Raw genomic sequence first — 20,000 nt, forward strand, 5'->3', positions numbered from 1 at the left:
TATACTGCATGGTGGAACCCTGGGCCAGATGGTCAGGTAGTACCACAGACCTACAGTACTGTAGATGTCTATACTGCATGGTGGAACCCTGGGCCAGATGGTCAGGTAGTACCACAGACCTACAGTACAGTACTGTAGATGTCTATACTGCATGGTGAAACCCTGGGCCAGATGGTCAGGTAGTACCACAGACCTACAGTACTGTAGATGTCTATACTGCATGGTGAAACCCTGGGCCAGATGGCCAGGTAGTACCACAGACCTACAGTACTGTAGATGTCTATACTGCATGGTGAAACCCTGGGCCAGATGGTCAGGTAGTACCACAGACCTACAGTACTGTAGATGTCTATACTGCATGGTGAAACCCTGGGCCAGATGGTCAGGTAGTACCACAGACCTAAAGTAGAGTACAGTAGATGTCTATACTGCATGGTGGAACCCTGGGCCAGATGGTCAGGTAGTACCACAGACCTACAGTACAGTACTGTAGATGTCTATACTGCATGGTGAAACCCTGGGCCAGATGGTCAGGTAGTACCACAGACCTACAGTACTGTAGATGTCTATACTACATGGTGAAACCCTGGACCAGTCAGGTAGTACCACAGACCCACAGTACTGTAGATGTCTATACTGCATGGTGGAACCCTGGGCCAGTCAGGTAGTACCACAGACCTACAGTACTGTAGATGTCTATACTGCATGGTGGAACCCTGGGCCAGATGGTCAGGTAGTACCACAGACCTACAGAACTGTAGATGTCTATACTGCATGGTGGAACCCTGGGCCAGATGGTCAGGTTGTACCACAGCAGCATCTGTTTGTTCCACACTGACATGACCTCTCAGAGGAACGTTCCTGTGTGTCTGTCAGCTCATTCTAGCTTCATCTCCAGCTCTTTCCTCCATTCATTTGAATATGATGAAGAGGTAACACTTTGTTTGGATAGCAAGGTTTGGGTCAGTTTGATTTCAATTCCAGTCAATTCAGGAAGTACACTGAAATTCCAATTCCAATTCTCTCGAATGCTTTCAAATGAGGAAACTGTCGAATTGGAATTAGAATTTGAAATGACTTGAAATGAAACTGACCAGAGCCCTGTTGGATAGACCATATGGAGCATGTCAACTGCATGTCCAATGATTTTCAACTAGTAAGTGTCTGCAGTCCATCTGCAGATGTTCAACGAACAAACATTAGAAGACTATCAGCACTGCAGCATCTCAACAGCATGTCTTCAGCCTTTCAATAGCATCTCAACAGCATGTCTTCAGCCTTTCAATAGCATGTCTTCAGCCTTTCAATAGCATCTCAACAGCATGTCTTCAGCCTTTCAATAGCATGTCTTCAGCCTTTCAATAGCATGTCTTCAGCCTTTCAATAGCATCTCAACAGCATGTCTTCAGCCTTTCAATAGCATCTCAACAGCATGTCTTCAGCCTTTCAATAGCATGTCTTCAGCCTTTCAATAGCATGTCTTCAGCCTTTCAATAGCATGTCTTCAGCCTTTCAATAGCATCTCAACAGCATGTCTTCAGCCTTTCAATAGCATCTCAACAGCATGTCTTCAGCCTTTCAATAGCATGTCTTCAGCCTTTCAATAGCATCTCAACAGCATGTCTTCAGCCTTTCAATAGCATGTCTTCAGCCTTTCAATAGCATCTCAACAGCATGTCTTCAGCCTTTCAACAGCATCTCAATAGCATGTCTTCAGCCTTTCAATAGCATCTCAACAGCATGTCTTCAGCCTTTCAGCAGCATCTCAACAGCATGTCTTCAGCCTTTCAATAGCATCTCAACAGCATGTCTTCAGCCTTTCAGCAGCATCTCAACAGCATGTCTTCAGCCTTTCAATAGCATCTCAATAGCATGTCTTCAGCCTTTCAATAGCATCTCAACAGCATGTCTTCAGCCTTTCAGCAGCATCTCAACAGCATGTCTTCAGCCTTTCAGCAGCATGTCTTCAGCCTTTCAGCAGCATCTCAACAGCATGTCTTCAGCCTTTCAGCAGCATCTCAACAGCATGTCTTCAGCCTTTCAGCAGCACCTCAACAGCATGTCTTCAGCCTTTCAACAGCATGTCTTCAGCCTTTCAGCAGCACCTCAACAGCATGTCTTCAGCCTTTCAACAGCATGTCTTCAGCCTTTCAGCAGCATCTCAACAGCATGTCTTCAGCCTTTCAGCAGCATCTCAAAAGCATGTCTTCAGCCTTTCAACAGCATGTCTTCAGCATCTCAACAGCATGTCTTCAGCCTTTCAACAGCATGTCTTCAGCCTTTCAGCAGCATCTCAACAGCATGTCTTCAGCCTTTCAGCAGCATCTCAACAGCATGTCTTCAGCCTTTCAACAGCATCTCAACAGCATGTCTTCATTACGTTTGTAGAGCTACAGATGAGCTATCCAAGTAAAGTGTTACAGAGGAAGGTGTGCTGCACAGGATCACACCCGAGATGGAATTCAAATAAAGATAACATACTGGAATGACACGTAACATCTAACTCTGAATGAACATGTCTGTCATTATCACGGTTCGTTTTCCTTGACCCCTGTGTTTCGGCCCACAGGAGAGGAGATGTTGATCTTTGACCTCCAGAGTCTTGCCACCCTGGCAGCAGCCCGTGCCTTGGAGCTGGATGCCCAGGAGGGTAGCGGGGAGGGTGCCGGGCGGCACTACCCGGCCCGCAAGACCCTCAACCTGCGCAGGAAATACAGCTGGACACCTCGCCACGAACCGGTAGAGTACAACTATACTGTATCCTGATGCTCTATTTACCATTAGAATAGAATGCAGTACATTCAAAAAATACATGAGAAGGAATTTTAAATGGTTAAGTGCACACTCTGATTTTAGACTGTTAGTTTAATAGCATGTATAAGCCTTTAAAAGCATTTCAAATCAAATGTATTTATAAAGCCCTTCGTACATCAGCTGATATCTCAAAGTGCTGTACAGAAACCCAGCCTAAAACCCCAAACAGCATGCAATGCAGTTGTTGAAGCACGTTTGCTCGGAAAAACCCCCCTAGAAAGGCCTAAACCTAGGAAGAAACCTAGAGGAACCAGGCTATGTGGGGTGGCCAGTCCTCTTCTGGCTGTGCCGGGTGGAGATTATAACAGAACATGGCCGAGATGTTAGAATGTTCATAAATGACCAGCATGGTCAAATAATAATAATCACAGTAGTTGTCGAGGGTGCAGCAAGTCAGCACCTCAGGAGTAAATGTCATTTGGCTTTTCATAGCCGATCATTAAAAGTATCTCTACTAGAGGTCGACCGATTAATCAGAATGGCTGATTAATTAGGGCCGATTTCAAGTTTTCATAACAATCGGAAATGGGTATTTTTGGGCACCGATTTGCCAATTTTTTTCATATATTTTTTTACACCTTTATTTAATCTTTTAACGAGGCAAGTCAGTTAAGAACATATTCTTATTTTCAATGACGGCCTAGAAACGGTGGGTTAACTGCCTCGTTCAGGGGCAGGAAGACAGATTTTTACCTTGTCAGCTCGGGGGGATTCAATCTTGCAACCTTACAGTTAACTAGTCCAACGCAATAACGACCTGCCTCTCTCTCGTTGCACTCCACAAGGAGACTGCCTATTACGCAAATGCAGTAAGCCAAGGAAATTGCTAGCTAGCATTAAACTTATCTTATAAAAAACAATCAATCATAATCACTAGTTAACTTCACATGGTTGATGATATTACTAGATATTATCTAGCGTGTCCTGTGTTGCATATAATCTGACTGAGCATACAAGTATCTAAGTATCTGACTGAGCAGTGGTAGGCAGAAGCAGGCGCATAAACATTCATTCAAACAGCACTTTTGTGCGTTTTGCCAGCAGATCTTTGTTGTGCGTCAAGCATTGCGCTGTTTATGACTTCAAACCTATCAACTCCCGAGTTGAGGTTGGTGTGACCGAAGTGAAATGGCTGGCTAGTTAGCGCGCGTTAATAGCATTTCAAACTTCACTCGCTCTGAGCCTTTGGGTGGTTGTTTCCCTTGCTCTGCATGGGTAATGCTGCTTCGATGTGGTGGCTGTTGTCGTTGTGTTGCTGGTTCGAGCCCAGGGAGGAGCGAGGAGAGGGACGGAGGTTATACTGTTACACTGGCAATACTAAAGTGCCTATAAGAACATCCAATAGTCAAAGGTTTATGAAATACAAGAGGGAAATAGTCCTATAATAACTACAACCTAAAACTTCTTACCTGGGAATATTGAAGACTCATGTTAAAAGGAACCACCAGCTTTCATATATTCTCATGTTCTGAGCAAGGAACTTAAACGTTAGCTTTCTTACATGGCACATATTGCACTTTTACGTTCTACTCCAACACTTTGTTTTTGCATTATTTGAACCAAATTGAACATGTTTCATTATCTACTTGAGGCTAAATTGATTTTCTTGATGTATTATATTAAGTTAAAATAAGTGTTAAATCAGTATTGTTGTAATTGTCATTATTACAAATAAATAAAAATTAAATCGGCCGATTAATCGGTATCGGCGTTGAAAAATCATAATCGGTCGGCCTCTAATCTCTACCACTCCTGCTGTCTCTAGAGAGTTGAAAACAGTGGGTCTGGGACAGGTAGCACATCCGGTGAACAGGTCAGGGTTCTATAGCCGTAGGCAGAACAGTTGAAACTGGAGCAGCAGCACGGCCAGGTGGACTGGGGACATCAAGGAGTCATCATGCCAGGTAGTCCTGAGGCATGGTCCTAGGGCTCAGGTCCTCCGAGAGTGAGAAAGAAAGAGAGAAAGAGAGAATTAGAGAGAGCATACTTACATTCACACAGGACACCGGATAAGACAGGAGAAATACTCCAGATATAACAGATTCATAAAATACACTTGATTGATTGATTAGTATTGTGAACATTCAGGCATGCCCGGCCAAGGGCACCATGGAGAGGATGGAGGGTCCGGAGCTGGCCATGCGGGTGAAGCTGGCAGAGCTCCAGAGGCGCTACAAAGAGAAACAGAGGGAGTTAGCCAAGCTACAGAGGAAGCATGACCACCAGTAAGATACACATGTCCTTTACTATCCTCCTATAAACATGATCCTTTACCATATCCTTTACTATCATCCTATACATTATCCTTCACCATGTCATTTACTATCCTCCTATATACATGATCCTTTACCATGTCCTTTACTACCATCATATACATTATCCTTGACCATGTCCTTTACTATTCTCCTATACATTATCCTTCAGCATGTCCTTTACTATTCTCCTATACATTATCCTTCACCATGTCATTTACTACCCTCCTATACATTATCCTTCACCATATAATTTGATATAATCCTATACATTATCCTTCAACGAGTCCTTTACTATCGTCCTATATACATTATCCTTCAATGAGTCCTTTCTATCATCCTATACATTATCCTTCAACGAGTCATTTACTATCCTCCTATACATGAGCATTCACTATCATCATATACATTATCCTTCAATGAGTCCTTTACTATCATCCTATACATTATCCTTCAAGTGAGTCCTTTACTATCATCCTATACATTATCCTTCAAGGGGTCCTTTACTATCCTCCTATACAATATCCTTCAACGAGTCATTTTCTGTCATCCTATACATTATCTTTCAACGAGTCATTTACTATCCCTTATACATTACAATATACTATCATCCTATACATTATCCTTCAATGAGTCCTTTACTATCCTCATATACATTATCCTTCACCATATAATTTACTATTCTCCTATACATTATCCTTCAACGAGTCCTTTACTATCATCCTATACATTATTCTTCAACATGTACTTCACTATTCTCCTATACATTATCCTTCAACATGTACTTTACTATTCTCCTATACATTATCCTTGACCATGTCCTTTACTATTCTCCTAAACATGATCCTTTACCATGTCCTTTACTATTCTCCCATTATCCTTCAACATTACTTTCAACATGTACTTCACTATTCTCCTATACATTATCCTTGACCATGTCCTTTACTATTCTCCTATACATTATCATTCAACATGTACTTCACTATTCTCCTATACATTATCCTTGACCATGTCCTTTACTATTCTCCTATACATTATCCTTCAACATGTCCTTTACTATTCTCCTATACATTATCCTTTACCATGTACTTCACTATTCTCCCATACATTACCTGTCACCTCTTTGAAAATAAGTGTTTTAACTCTCATGTGTTATCCTGTGGGATCAAAACCTTATCTTGTTAAAACATCTCATGACTACCTCCTAGTCTCATGACTACCTCCTAGTCTCATGACTATCTCCTAGTCTCATGACTACCTCCTAGTCTCATGACTACCTCCTAGTCTCATGACTATATCCTAGTCTCATGACTACCTCCTAGTCTCATGACTACCTCCTAGTCTCATGACTACCTCCTAGTCTCATGACTACCTCCTAGTCTCATGACTACCTCCTAGTCTCATGACTACCTCCTAGTCTCATGACTACCTCCTAGTCTCATGACTATCTCCTAGTCTCATGACTACCTCCTAGTCTCATGTTGTGATACATCCCTAGTCTCCTAATCGCTCCTTTAAATGATTTCTAAAAGCAGCCCACGAAACAAACTGAAGCCATGACATCACACTCCCTTTCTATCTCCTGAAGGATTCCCTCCTTCCTTCTCCAGTTCATCTGGTCCTGTGCTCAAATACAGTGTCTTAGTGTTCTCATGAGTGTGTGTGTGTCTACAGGAAGGAGGAAACACCTCGCAGCCCCGCCCGTAGAGGACCGGGGCGGCCCAGGAAACGTAAATCAACCCCCACCGCTGGCCCAGGCTCCTCTTCTGAGACCCAGAGGAAAGTCAAGTGAGTGTGTGTGTGTTGTAAGGCTCATCTCCCTGCCTTTCCATAGCCCAAACACACTGACAAGCCTCCTACATATCACTACAATCCAGGAGACTCATGCCATCAACAGGAAATGGGAGAACCCAGCTGACCCCTTCAAGGAAGTCCAGTTTAACCTAATCTTTACCTAATCAGCACAGAGACTACATTGTATTACAGTTTAATCCACATCGGTGGTGCGTGTGTGTGTTTGTGTGGGAGCCTGTTTGTGCATGTGGATGTTTTAAGTGTATGTATTCATTTCAAGATGTCTTCTGTGTAGTGTGTGTGTGTTCTACACATGTGTATGTGTGGTTGGGTGTGTTGTGTCCGTCCACATACTGTCTGGGAGTGCCTCTGTGTGACTGTGTTCCATTGTATTCCTCTGTCCATGTGTCTCAGCCAGTTTCCACACAGCTCATTTAAAACCTGAATGGCATTACTGTGGGCCAGAGGACAGCCAGGAGGGCTGGGGGGCCAGGAGGGCTGAGGGGCCAGAGGGGGGCTGGGGGTCAGGAGGGCTGAGGGGGCAGACGGGGGCCAGAGGAGGGCCAGGAGGCAGGAGGGCTGGGGGCCAGAGGAGGGCTGAGGGGCCAGAGGGAGGGCTGGGGGCCAGGAGGGCTGAGGGGGCAGGAGGACTGGGGGCCAGGAGGGCTGGTGGGCCAGAGGCAGGAGGGCTGCCCCTCCCCAGGGGCTGAGGGGGCAGAGGACGGTCAGGAGGGATGGGAGGGCTGAGGGGGCAGACGGGGGCCAGAGGAGGGCCAGGAGGCAGGAGGGCTGGGGGCCAGAGGAGGGCTGAGGGGCCAGAGGGGGGCTGGGGGGCCAGGAGGGCTGAGGGGGCAGGATGACTGGGGGCCAGAGGGGCAGGAGGGCTGGTGGGCCAGAGGCAGGAGGGCTGCCCCTCCCCAGGGGGCTGAGGGGGCAGAGGACGGTCAGGAGGGATGGGAGGGCTGAGGGGGCAAGAGGGCTGGTGGGCCAGAGGGGGCCAGGAGGGCTGAGGGGGCAGGAGGGCTGGGGGGCAGGAGGGCTGAGGGGGCCAGGAGGGCTGAGGGGGCCAGGAGGGTTGAGGGGGCAGAGAGGGGCCAGGAGGGCAGAGGGGGCGTGGAGGGCTGAGGGGGCAGAGGACGGCCAGGAGGGCTGGGGTGGCAGGAGGGCTGAAGGGGTAGAGGGGGTAGAGGGGGCCAGGAGGGCTGGGGTGGCAGAGGGGGCCAGGAGGGCTGGGGAGGCAGAGGGGGCCAGGAGGGCTGAAGGGGTAGAGGGGGCCAGGAGGGCTGGGGGGCAGGAGGGCTGAAGGGGTAGAGGGGGCCAGGAGGGCTGGGATGGCAGAGGGGGCCAGGAGGGCTGGGGGGCAGAGAGCTGGCAGGAAAGAGAGGGGCCAGGAGGGCTTGGGGGGCAGGAGGGCTGAGGGGCCAGAGGAGTCTGGGGGTTGTCTGGGGTGTGCCTGGGAGCTGAGAGCGGTGGAAGGGGGCTGGTGGGGGTTGTAATTAGAGTCCTGTGAATTATCCTGTAATCTTCCCCAGCTCCAGGAATGGGACATGGCCTATCATTAAGGCCAGGGAGTCAGAGGGGTCAGGAGGGGATCGGGTCGGTCACACAGGGCCGTACAGCCGCCAAGACACACTGACACACACTGACAGCCCGTTGCTCTCAATTTATCTGACAAATTATAGTCGCATGCATTGGTTGAAGCACAATGTTAAATTCAAATCTCGCTACCGTCATATCTAAGCCAATATGTCACCAATGTCAATGACAATTTGCAAGTCAACTTGATTGAAGGTACACAACACGCCTCTCGTCATTAGCCGTCTGTCCGTTAACAAGAACCATTATACCTGAATTTTGACCTCGTCGTGAGCATTAGGGTCGACAGACTTTTTTCTCTCCCAAAATCAGTTCAAATTCTAGACGTCGGATTAAAAGGGGACCATTAGACTTAGATTCATTTGGACTGAATAAGTTTGTAGGTGCAACAGTTTTTATTAATATTGCAATTTATTGCTCTCATGTGCACATTTCTTCCCAATAAAAAACAACGATGTGCTCCCTTTTTGTAGCATTTCTGACAATGATAACATATTTCATAAAATCTCAGAAATGTCATAAAACATCAAATCGGGTCAAGCAACTCGGTTGCTGCGCAACAGTAGCAGCTTGCTAGTAGAAGGCTAGCAGCTGTAGCTAGCTAGCTAACACCAGTTGAATGAGAACTAAAAGGAAGGTAGCTAGCTAGCTAACACCAGTTGAATGAGAACTAAAAGGAAGGTAGCTAGCTAGCTAACACCAGTTGAATGAGAACTAAAAGGAAGGTAGCTAGCTAGCTAACACCAGTTGAATGAGAACTAAAAGGAAGGTAGCTAGCTAGCTAACACCAGTTGAATGAGAACTAAAAGGAGGGTAGCTAGCTAGCTAACACCAGTTGAATGACAAATAAAAGGAAGCTAGCTAGGTAGGTATATTTGGCTATGGTTTTTCATATGGCTGAAGTCATCTGTGTAAACTGCTGACCTGAACACTTGTGTGTAATCAGAACACAAACAAATAAACTGTGTATATCATCGAGGCTGCATGTATTTCTGGATATAGGCCTATTGTAAACGCGGATTATTGTAGCGTCATCATCTGTATTGCAAAATGAAATACAAATACACATATAACTTTAAGCTACATAGTCATTTAAGGTTTCACTGTTCATTGTTCAGCACAGCAATTGATAAAACAGGACTATGTTTGAAAAACAAGTAGTTCTGAGTTTATGTCAATTTTACACAGGTAAGCTAAAGCTTACAGAAACCAGGAATGCAGACAGCTCTATAGACCTCTATGTCTATATGAGGGACGATGTTCAACACACCACCTCCTGTTATTCTGTTGGGTACCGACTGATGAAAAAAGATATCATGAAATATATTTATTGTTCAATGACATATAATGTTAAAATAAAGGTTTAACATGATCATATTACTACAAGGCAAAACAGCTCATTCAATCAACCCTGATGGTGTTATAAGTATTAAAGAAAAGCTTGCTTTCATATAATAAAAAAAAGCTTCAAAAGGTATTGGAATGGGATAATGTCTTAGTTTAGACTGGGAAGAATGCAATACATTACATTGTATGTTGTACAAATCACATTATTGTGGGAGCACCTCCACGAAGAGTATGAATTAGGCTGTTTGAGAAGGTTTGAATCCTAAGCAACCAGCATACACATAGTTTTAAAGTACAGTAGACCAACATAGCTACTGTAGTTGGTCAAATCTGTGTGCTGGAAAACCTTGGTAGAGCATGGGTGGAGTAGGCCTTGTGGTGCTGGAAAACCTTGGTAGAGCATGGGTGCAGTAGGCCTTGTGGTGCTGGAAAACCTTGGTAGAGCATGGGTGGAGTAGGCCTTGTGGTGCTGGAAAACCTTGGTAGAGCATGGGTGAAGTAGGCCTTGTGGTGCTGGAAAACCTTGGTAGAGCATGGGTGGAGTAGGCCTTGTGGTGCTGGAAAACCTTGGTAGAGCATGGGTGGAGTAGGCCTTGTGGTGCTGGAAAACCTTGGTAGAGCATGGGTGGAGTAGGCCTTGTGGTGCTGGAAAACCTTGGTAGAGCATGGGTGGAGTAGGCCTTGTGGTGCTGGAAAACCTTGGTAGAGCATGGGTGGTAGGCCTATGCTGGAAAACCTTGTGGTGCTGGAAAACCTTGGTAGAGCATGGGTGGAGTAGGCCTTGTGGTGCTGGAAAACCTTGGTAGAGCATGGGTGCAGTAGGCCTTGTGATGCTGGAAAACCTTGGTAGAGCATGGGTGCAGTAGGCCTTGTGATGCTGGAAAACCTTGGTAGAGCATGGGTGCAGTAGGCCTTGTGGTGCTGGAAAACCTTGGTAGAGCATGGGTGCAGTAGGCCTTTTGGTGCTGGAAAACCTTGGTAGGGCATGGGTGGAGTAGGCCTTGTGGTGCTGGAAAACCTTGGTAGAGCATGGGTGGAGTAGGCCTTGTGGTGCTGGAAAACCTTGGTAGGGCATGGGTGGAGTAGGCCTTGTGGTGCTGGAAAACCTTGGTAGGGCATGGATGGAGTAGGCCTTGTGGTGCTGGAAAACCTTGGTAGGGCATGGATGGAGTAGGCCTTGTGGTGCTGGAAAACCTTGGTAGGGCATGGGTGGAGTAGGCCTTTTGGCTCATGTGAATTTCCTTTATTTTTGGTCATCAGACCAATTCCTACTTCTCAATAAAAACATATTTTTGAGTTTTTAATAAATCAGTGGGAAGCTCATAATTGTTATCCAAATTCTGACATAACATATGAATAATACATGAATATGAATAATGAATCTGGATGTGGGTGATAGTGCTCGTCCCAGGGAAACACAGAAACTAAAGAGGTTCCCACAATCATCAGCCGCCCATATCTTTATTTTGCTATGTCGGTGTGTAAATGCTCATTGGTGGTATCCAGATTGGAGTGTGTGTGTGTGTGTGCATACATGTGTTTGTGTGCTTGTGTGTACATGTATACATCTGTGTGTGCATCCATGTGTATGTGTGTGTGTGTTTGCGTCTACTCGCACGTGTGTACATCTGTGTGTGTGTGTGTGTGTGTCTCTGTGTTGTCAATTTTCAATTAGTGCTGTCATCAATGTCCATATGGAAGCCTTGGAGGGGCTTAGTGCCACCCCAGAGCAGCCAACAGTTCTATTCCCTCCCTCCTATTTCTGGGCAGCGTTCCATAGTGCTCCCAGCTCTCCCACTGCGATGTCAACTCTACTCTCCTTCTGCCTGTGTACCCCTGCCCCCTTCCCTCACATTCTCCCCTCCAGTCCTCCCCCACCCCTCGCCCAGCCAGGCAGCACAGGGACACTGATGCCCTGTGACAGTGACACCAGAAATGAAAGGGCGGTAGGCGGCAGGGCCTACAGCGAAGGGATGGATGGAGGAAAGGTGGAGGGAGGGAGGGTGGAGAGGGAGATGGAGGGAGGGTGGAGAGGGAGCTGGAGGGAGGGTGGAGTTACAGTAATGTCTCCAGTTACAGTAATGTCTCCATGACTGGTCTCCAGTTACAGTAATGTCTCCATGACTGGTCTCCAGTTACAGTAATGTCTCCATGACTGGTCTCCAGTTACAGTAATGTTTCCATGACTAGTCTCTAGTTACAGTAATGTCTCCATGACTAGTCTCAAGTTACAGTAATGTCTCCAGTTACAGTAATGTCTCCATGACTGGTCTCCAGTTACAGTAATGTATCCAGTTACAGTAATGTCTCCATGACTGGTCTCCAGTTACAGTAATGTCTCCATGACTAGTCTCAAGTTACAGTAATGTCTCCAGTTACAGTAATGTATCCAGTTACAGTAATGTCTCCATGACTGGTCTCCAGTTACAGTAATGTCTCCATGACTAGTCTCAAGTTACAGTAATGTCTCCAGTTACAGTAATGTATCCAGTTACAGTAATGTCTCCATGACTGGTCTCCAGTTACAGTAATGTCTCCATGACTGGTCTCCAGTTACAGTAATGTCTCCATGACTAGTCTCAAGTTACAGTAATGTCTCCAGTTACAGTAATGTCTCCATGCATGGTCTCCAGTTACAGTAATGTATCCAGTTACAGTAATGTCTCCATGACTGGTCTCTAGTTACAGTAATGTCTCCATGACTGGTCTCCAGTTACAGTAATGTCTCCATGACTAGTCTCAAGTTACAGTAATGTCTCCAGTTACAGTAATGTCTCCATGACTGGTCTCCAGTTACAGTAATGTCTCCATGGCTGGTCTCCAGTTACAGTAATGTATCCAGTTACAGTAATGTCTCCATGACTGGTCTCCAGTTACAGTAATGTCTCCATGACTGGTCTCCAGTTACAGTAATGTCTCCATGACTGGTCTCCAGTTACAGTAATGTTTCCATGACTAGTCTCTAGTTACAGTAATGTCTCCATGACTAGTCTCAAGTTACAGTAATGTCTCCAGTTACAGTAATGTCTCCATGACTGGTCTCCAGTTACAGTAATGTCTCCATGACTGGTCTCCAGTTACAGTAATGTCTCCAGTCACAGTAATGTCTCCATGACTGGTCTCCAGTTACAGTAATGTCTCCATGACTGGTCTCCAGTTACAGTAATGTTTCCATGACTAGTCTCTAGTTACAGTAATGTCTCCATGACTAGTCTCAAGTTACAGTAATGTCTCCAGTTACAGTAATGTATCCATGACTGGTCTCCAGTTACAGTAATGTATCCATGACTGGTCTCCAGTTACAGTAATGTCTCCAGTTACAGTAATGTCTCCATGCCTGGTCTCCAGTTACAGTAATGTCTCCATGACTGGTCTCCAGTTACAGTAATGTCTCCATGACTGGTCTCCATTTACAGTAATGTCTCCATGACTGGTCTCCAGTTACAGTAATGTCTCCATGACTGGTCTCCAGTTACAGTAATGTTTCCATGACTAGTCTCTAGTTACAGTAATGTCTCCATGACTAGTCTCCAGTTACAGTAATGTCTCCAGTTACAGTAATGTCTCCATGACTGGTCTCCAGTTACAGTAATGTTTCCATGTCTAGTCTCCAGTTACAGTAATGTCTCCATGACTAGTCTCCAGTTACAGTAATGTCTCCATGACTGGTCTCCAGTTACAGTAATGTCTCCATGACTGGTCTCCAGTTACAGTAATGTCTCCATGACTGGTCTCCAGTTACAGTAATGTCTCCATGGCTGGTCTCCAGTTACAGTAATGTCTCCAGTTACAGTAATGTCTCCATGACTGGTCTCCAGTTACAGTAATGTCTCCATGACTGGTCTCCAGTTACAGTAATGTCTCCATGACTGGTCTCTAGTTACAGTAATGTTTCCATGACTGGTCTCCAGTTACAGTAATGTCTCCATGGCTGGTCTCCAGTTACATGAATGTGGGTGTTTTTGAATGAGACACGGTGCAGACAGGGCCAAATTGGCCAAATGTTGTGTTACATTGGAGGGCTATGTAAAACCTATTTCCTTTGGTAGAGTTGCTTGGGCAACTGTGTGTGTGTGTGTGTGTGTGTGTGTGTGTGTGTGTGTGTGTGTGTGTGTGTGTGTGTGTGTGTGTGTGTGTATGTGTGAGAGTGAGTGAGTGTTTGCCTATGTGTGTGTGTCTATCTGTGTGTTTGTGTGTGTGTAAGTGAGTGTTTGCCTTTGTGTGTGTGTGTCTGTATCTGTGTGTGTGTGTGTGTGTGTGTGTGTGTGTGTGTGTGTGTGTGTGTGTGTGTGTGTGTGTGTGTGTGTGTGTGTGTGTGTGTGTGTGTGTGTGTGTGTGTGTGTGTGTGTGTGTGTGTGTGAGTGTTTGCCTGTGTGTGTGTGTGTGTATCTGTGTGTTTGTGTGTGTGTGTGAGTGTTTGCCTTTGTGTGTGTGTGTGTGTGTGTGTGTGTGTGTGTGTGTGTGTGTGTGTGTGTGTGTGTGTGTGTGTGTGTGTGTGTGTGTGTGTGTGTGTGTGTGTGTGTGTGTGTGTGTGTGTGTGTGTGTGTGAGTGTTTGCCTGTGTGTGATGTTTGCCTGTGTGTTTGTTTGTGTGTTTTATCTCTGTGAGTGTGTATGCGTGTGTAGGTGCGTATGTGTCTGTACAAACTAGGAGCTGCTAATCAACTGTGTTTAATTAGTCAGTGTGGGGCTGTGTGCTTCTTCACCCTGCCAGTCCTCTGAGGGAAGGGGCTCTGTCACATTGTTTGTCAGCGTGTGAGGAAGGGAAGGGATCGAAGGGGTCCGCCTCTCAGGGACAGCTCACACTTCTGCCATCGCTGCCATTCTCCTGTCAATCACTCACACACACACACACACACACACACACACACACACACACACACACACACACACACACACACACACACACACACACACACACACACACACACACACACACACACACACACACACACACACACACACACACACACACACACACACACACACACACACACACACACTCGCACGCACGCACGCACGCACACACACACACACACACACACACACACACACACACACACTCGCACGCACGCACACACTCGCACGCACGCACGCACACACACACACACACACACACACACACACACACACACACACACACACACACACACACACACACACACACACACACACACACACACACACACACACACACACACACACACACACACACACACACACACACACACACGCACACTTGCTCAGTCATTGTCTCACATTTTAGGGAGCACACACACACACAGTCAGTTTGTCACATTTTTACCAGACACATATAACAGACACACATGGACTCAGGCACATGTGCTATTCTAGCCTGTGTGTAATGATGTAATCAGAGGACTTACAGCGCAGCGTAATAGAGATTTCCCTTTAAACTCTGAAAGGTTTTGAGCCGGCGATCCACAGTCCTGATTAGGCCTCTGCTAACTCTCCCAGTCGACGTGACTGATGGCATGGCTAAGACTGTGCACACAGTAGGAGAGGGGAAGTTCATCTTTTGTTTGAGTACGGCCTGGCTCACATCTGTGTGGTCGCCGGGCAGGTTTCCAGGGGGATATTCAAGGGCATTTTCGCTCTGCTTCTAAACCAGCCCTGTGATGTTGCTACTCTGTAGGGGGAGAGGAGCTGCTAGCTGCACTGATATGGAAATGGTAACTGGAGAGCTCTGATATTCAACTGCCAGAACAATAGAAGCCGCATACAAATGCAGAACGTGCCTTCAGACCATTCAGTGATTCCCTGTATCTTTCAAAGCATCTCTCTGTGCTTGTATAGGCCAGGGGCAACTCCCTTGATAAAGCTTTCCTGCTTCTTATCCAACACTGGCCTCCCAACACTCCCAGGTTCGCCCCGTTAGATCCCAATTTTTCAAGCGTGCCGGTTTGGGGGTTTGTGAGAACAGGGCTCCGGGGTTTTGTCTTGTTCTGTTCGTCAGCTATAACAACCCACAGAGGTGACTCAACCCCTCCTTTCCCCTCTGGTCTTCCTCTCTTTCATTCCACCGCTCTTCTTCTTCCTCTAATGAATGCTCTCCCGTGTTTTGACTGGCAGGTCGTTAGGGGCGGGACTTGGCCTGTCGCCCGAGGACCTGCTGGGAGGAGGGGGTGGGGACGCCCAGAGGAAGAAGAAGAAGCTGTCCAATCGGGGCTTTGAGCGGCTCGGCGCGGCAGAGGTCAGGGTTCTTTAGTTGTATCTCTTTGTCCTCTATCCCTCCAGAACAGCTACACACTCTGTAGAAAACCCTTATAGTTACTGAACACTTCTCTGAGCCCTCCATACAGTACTCCATAATGGCTACATACCATTACTGCTATGTAGCCTGCTAGCCTTTGTGTTATACCGTATGCTATGTTAGCCACTATGCTAGTTGTTATGTAAATATTGTATGTTGTGTGATCTATGTTTATCCCGATAATTGACACATTTCTAGTCATTAGAACCAGTGGCGGCTGGTGGGAGGAGCTATAGGAGGATGGACTCATTGCAATGGCTGGAATGGAATACACGGAACAGAGTCAAACATGTGGTTTCCATATGTTTGATGTGTTTGATACCGTTCCATTCATTCCATTCCAGCCATTACAATGAACCCGTCCTCCTATAGCTCCTCCCACCAGCCGCCACTGGTTCTAATGACTAGAAATGTGTTAATAAAAAAAGAAACAAAGTTTGTACTAAACACTCACATTAAAAAAAAATATTTTAAACTCTAAAGTGTCAAACCCCCAGCTTTCCATGTTAATATATTTTTAATTTGTGGATCTTCATCTGTCCCTCTGACTGTCTGTGAGCTGAACTGAGCTCTGTCCCTCTGTCTGTCTGTGAGCTGAACTGAGCTCTGTCTGACTGTCTGTGAGCTGAACTGAGCTCTGTCCTTCTGACTGTCTGTGAGCTGAACTGAGCTCTGTCTGACTATCTGTGAGCTGAACTGAGCTCTGTCCCTCTGTCTGTCTGTGAGCTGAACTGAGCTCTGTCCCTCTGTTGTCTGTGAGCTGAACTGAGCTCTGTCCTTCTGACTGTCTGTGAGCTGAACTGAGCTCTGTCCCTCTGTCTGTCTGTGAGCTGAACTGAGCTCTGTCCCTCTGTTGTCTGTGAGCTGAACTGAGCTCTGTCCTTCTGACTGTCTGTGAGCTGAACTGAGCTCTGTCCCTCTGTCTGTCTGTGAGCTGAACTGAGCTCTGTCCCTCTGTTGTCTGTGAGCTGAACTGAGCTCTGTCCCTCTGGCTGTCTGTGAGCTGAACTGAGCTCTGTCCCTCTGTTGTCTGTGAGCTGAACTGAGCTCTGTCCTTCTGACTGTCTGTGAGCTGAACTGAGCTCTGTCCCTCTGTTGTCTGTGAGCTGAACTGAGCTCTGTCCTTCTGTTGTCTGTGAGCTGAACTGAGCTCTGTCCTTCTGACTGTCTGTGAGCTGAACTGAGCTCTGTCCCTCTGGCTGCCTGTGAGCTGAACTGAGCTCTGTCTGACTGTCTGTGAGCTGAACTGAGCTCTGTCCCTCTGGCTGCCTGTGTGTGGGAGCTGTGTCCGGAGGTGTAACAGTGTCTCTCTCTCTTTCTATTTCTCTCTTTCTTCTCGTTCTCTCTGTTCTCTCTCCCCCCGTCCTCCTCTGTTGTCTGTTCTCATAGATAAAAGTGCATGGCAGTAGCAGAAAGAGTGTCCTCCACGGTGTCCTCAGCTCTAAGCTGGCCCGTGACGTGGCCCATCAGCAGCTCAGACAGCACAAGGCCCAGGGCGGGAAGAGGACTGGGATGGGGGCGGGACCACAGGATAAGGAAGAGGCGGCCTCTGCAGCTAGTTCTGCCCCAAAGCACCATGGACATCGAGGCCAGGCCACCTCCAAGGCCGAGTCCAGACGAGTCATCAACGAGTCCGGCGGTCAGAGTGACACAGGTAAGAATCATGGTGATTGATTTCATTTGTAACCTTTGGAGTTTTCTCACAATGTTGTGTTTCAGTTATGTGACGGACAGTGACGTTATTTAGGCATTTGTGTCATATGATGTGGAAAGGACATGATGGAACCACCTTTTCTGTATTGGGAGAATGAGTACATTCCTTCTTCTGCCCTGACCTGAGCACTGTGTTCTGTATGTGTAGGTTACCATAGAGAGAAACACTACCATAGAGAGAAACACCACCATAGACACACTACTATAGAGAGAAACACTACCATAGACACACTACTATAGAGAGAAACACTACCATAGAGAGAAACACTACCATAGAGAGAAACACTACTATAGAGAGAAACACTACCACAGACACACTACCATAGAGAGAAACACTACTCTAGAGAGAAACACTACCATAGACACACTACTATAGAGAGAAACACTACCATAGAGAGAAACACTACCATAGAGAGAAACACTACCACAGAGAGAAACACTACCATAGAGAGAAACACTACTATAGAGAGAAACACCACCATAGACACACTACTATAGAGAGAAACACTACCATAGAGAGAAACACTACTATAGAGAGAAACACCACCATAGAGAGAAACACTACTATAGAGAGAAACACTACCATAGAGAGAAACACTACCATAGAGAGAAACACTACTATAGAGAGAAACACTACTATAGAGAGAAACACTACCATAGAGAGAAACACTACCATAGAGAGAAACACTACCACAGAGAGAAACACTACCATAGAGAGAAACACTACTATAGAGAGAAACACCACCATAGAGAGAAACACTACTATAGAGAGAAACACTACCATAGAGAGAAACACTACCATAGAGAGAAACACTACTATAGAGAGAAACACTACTATAGAGAGAAACACTACCACAGAGAGAAACACTACCATAGAGAGAAACACTACCATAGAGAGAAACACTACCATAGAAACACTACTATAGAAACACTACTATAGAGAGAAACACTACCATAGAAACACTACCATAGAGAGAAACACTACCATAGAAACACTACCACAGAGAGAAACACTACCATAGAGAGAAACACTACCATAGAGAGAAACACTACTATAGAGAGAAACACTACCATAGAGAGAAACACTACCATAGAGAGAAACACTACTATAGAGAGAAACACTACTATAGAGAGAAACACTACTATAGAGAGAAACACTACCATAGAGAGAAACACTTCTATAGAGAGAAACACTACCATAGAGAGAAACACTACCATAGAGAGAAACACTACTATAGAGAGAAACACTACCATAGAGAGAAACACTACTATAGAGAGAAACACTACCATAGAAACACTACCATAGAGAGAAACACTACCATAGAGAGAAACACTACCATAGAGAGAAACACTACCATAGAGAGAAACACTACCATAGAGAGAAACACTACCATAGAAACACTACCATAGAGAGAAACACTACCATAGAGAGAAACACTACCATAGAGAGAAACACTACCATAGAGAGAAACACTACTATAGCCCACCTACGATATTAATAATACAATATGTCTGCCCTGTAGTTAAGTTATTAGACCTACATTGTCCATTCTAGTGTTGTAATTCTATTTCTATGTTGTGTACCGATCTGAGTCACGGCACCAATGTAACTGGCAATGCTATACTCTTACTCTGTGTGTGCTCTCTCTCTCTCTCTCAGCAGCCAGTGCAGACAGCGGCGGCCAGGAGGGCTGGACGGGGACCCCGCTGATGATGCGTGGGGGCAGGAGGAATGGGATGGGGGGAGCTCACGGGGTCCAGGGGTCCGCACGGCTGCAGCAGCCCAGGGCCAGGGTCCTCCGAGCCAGGAGTCAGGAAGCCATGGAGGGGGGAGAGACCTCCCCTACAGAGAGTGAATCCTCCAACCAGGGTGAGTGGGCTGAGGTGACTGGGTGAAGGGGAAGGGGGAAGAGGGGGACAGGGACAGATAAGGTTGGATGAGTGGGACAGGGGGAAAGGGTGGCTGTCTTCTCCAGCCAGGTCAGGTACTCAGTACACTGTACCCTTCACTCAGTACACAGTACCCTTCACTCAGTACACAGTACCCTTCACTCAGTACACTGTACCCTTCACTCAGTACACAGTACCCTTCACTCAGTACACAGTACCCTTCACTCAGTACACAGTACCCTTCACTCAGCACACAGTACCCTTCACTCAGTACACAGTACCCTTCACTCAGTACACAGTACCCTTCACTCAGTACACAGT

At 46.3% G+C, this 20,000-nt stretch overlaps 1 protein-coding gene across 1 annotated transcript in view; it reads left to right on the top strand.

The window, feature by feature from the left end:
* LOC123998881 (BAH and coiled-coil domain-containing protein 1) overlaps nucleotides 1–20,000 on the top strand; it is a 123,023-nt gene that overhangs the window by 85,769 nt on the left and 17,254 nt on the right. The window contains exons 11-16 of the mRNA XM_046304102.1: nucleotides 2,570–2,739; nucleotides 4,903–5,039; nucleotides 6,741–6,854; nucleotides 15,896–16,016; nucleotides 17,466–17,730; nucleotides 19,450–19,659. Of these exons, the coding sequence (XP_046160058.1) occupies nucleotides 2,570–2,739; nucleotides 4,903–5,039; nucleotides 6,741–6,854; nucleotides 15,896–16,016; nucleotides 17,466–17,730; nucleotides 19,450–19,659 (1,017 nt within the window). The remainder of the gene's footprint in view (nucleotides 1–2,569; nucleotides 2,740–4,902; nucleotides 5,040–6,740; nucleotides 6,855–15,895; nucleotides 16,017–17,465; nucleotides 17,731–19,449; nucleotides 19,660–20,000) is intronic.

The sequence above is a fragment of the Oncorhynchus gorbuscha genome, linkage group LG16, assembly GCF_021184085.1.
Source record: "Oncorhynchus gorbuscha isolate QuinsamMale2020 ecotype Even-year linkage group LG16, OgorEven_v1.0, whole genome shotgun sequence".
NCBI classification, from domain to species: Eukaryota; Metazoa; Chordata; class Actinopteri; order Salmoniformes; family Salmonidae; genus Oncorhynchus; species Oncorhynchus gorbuscha.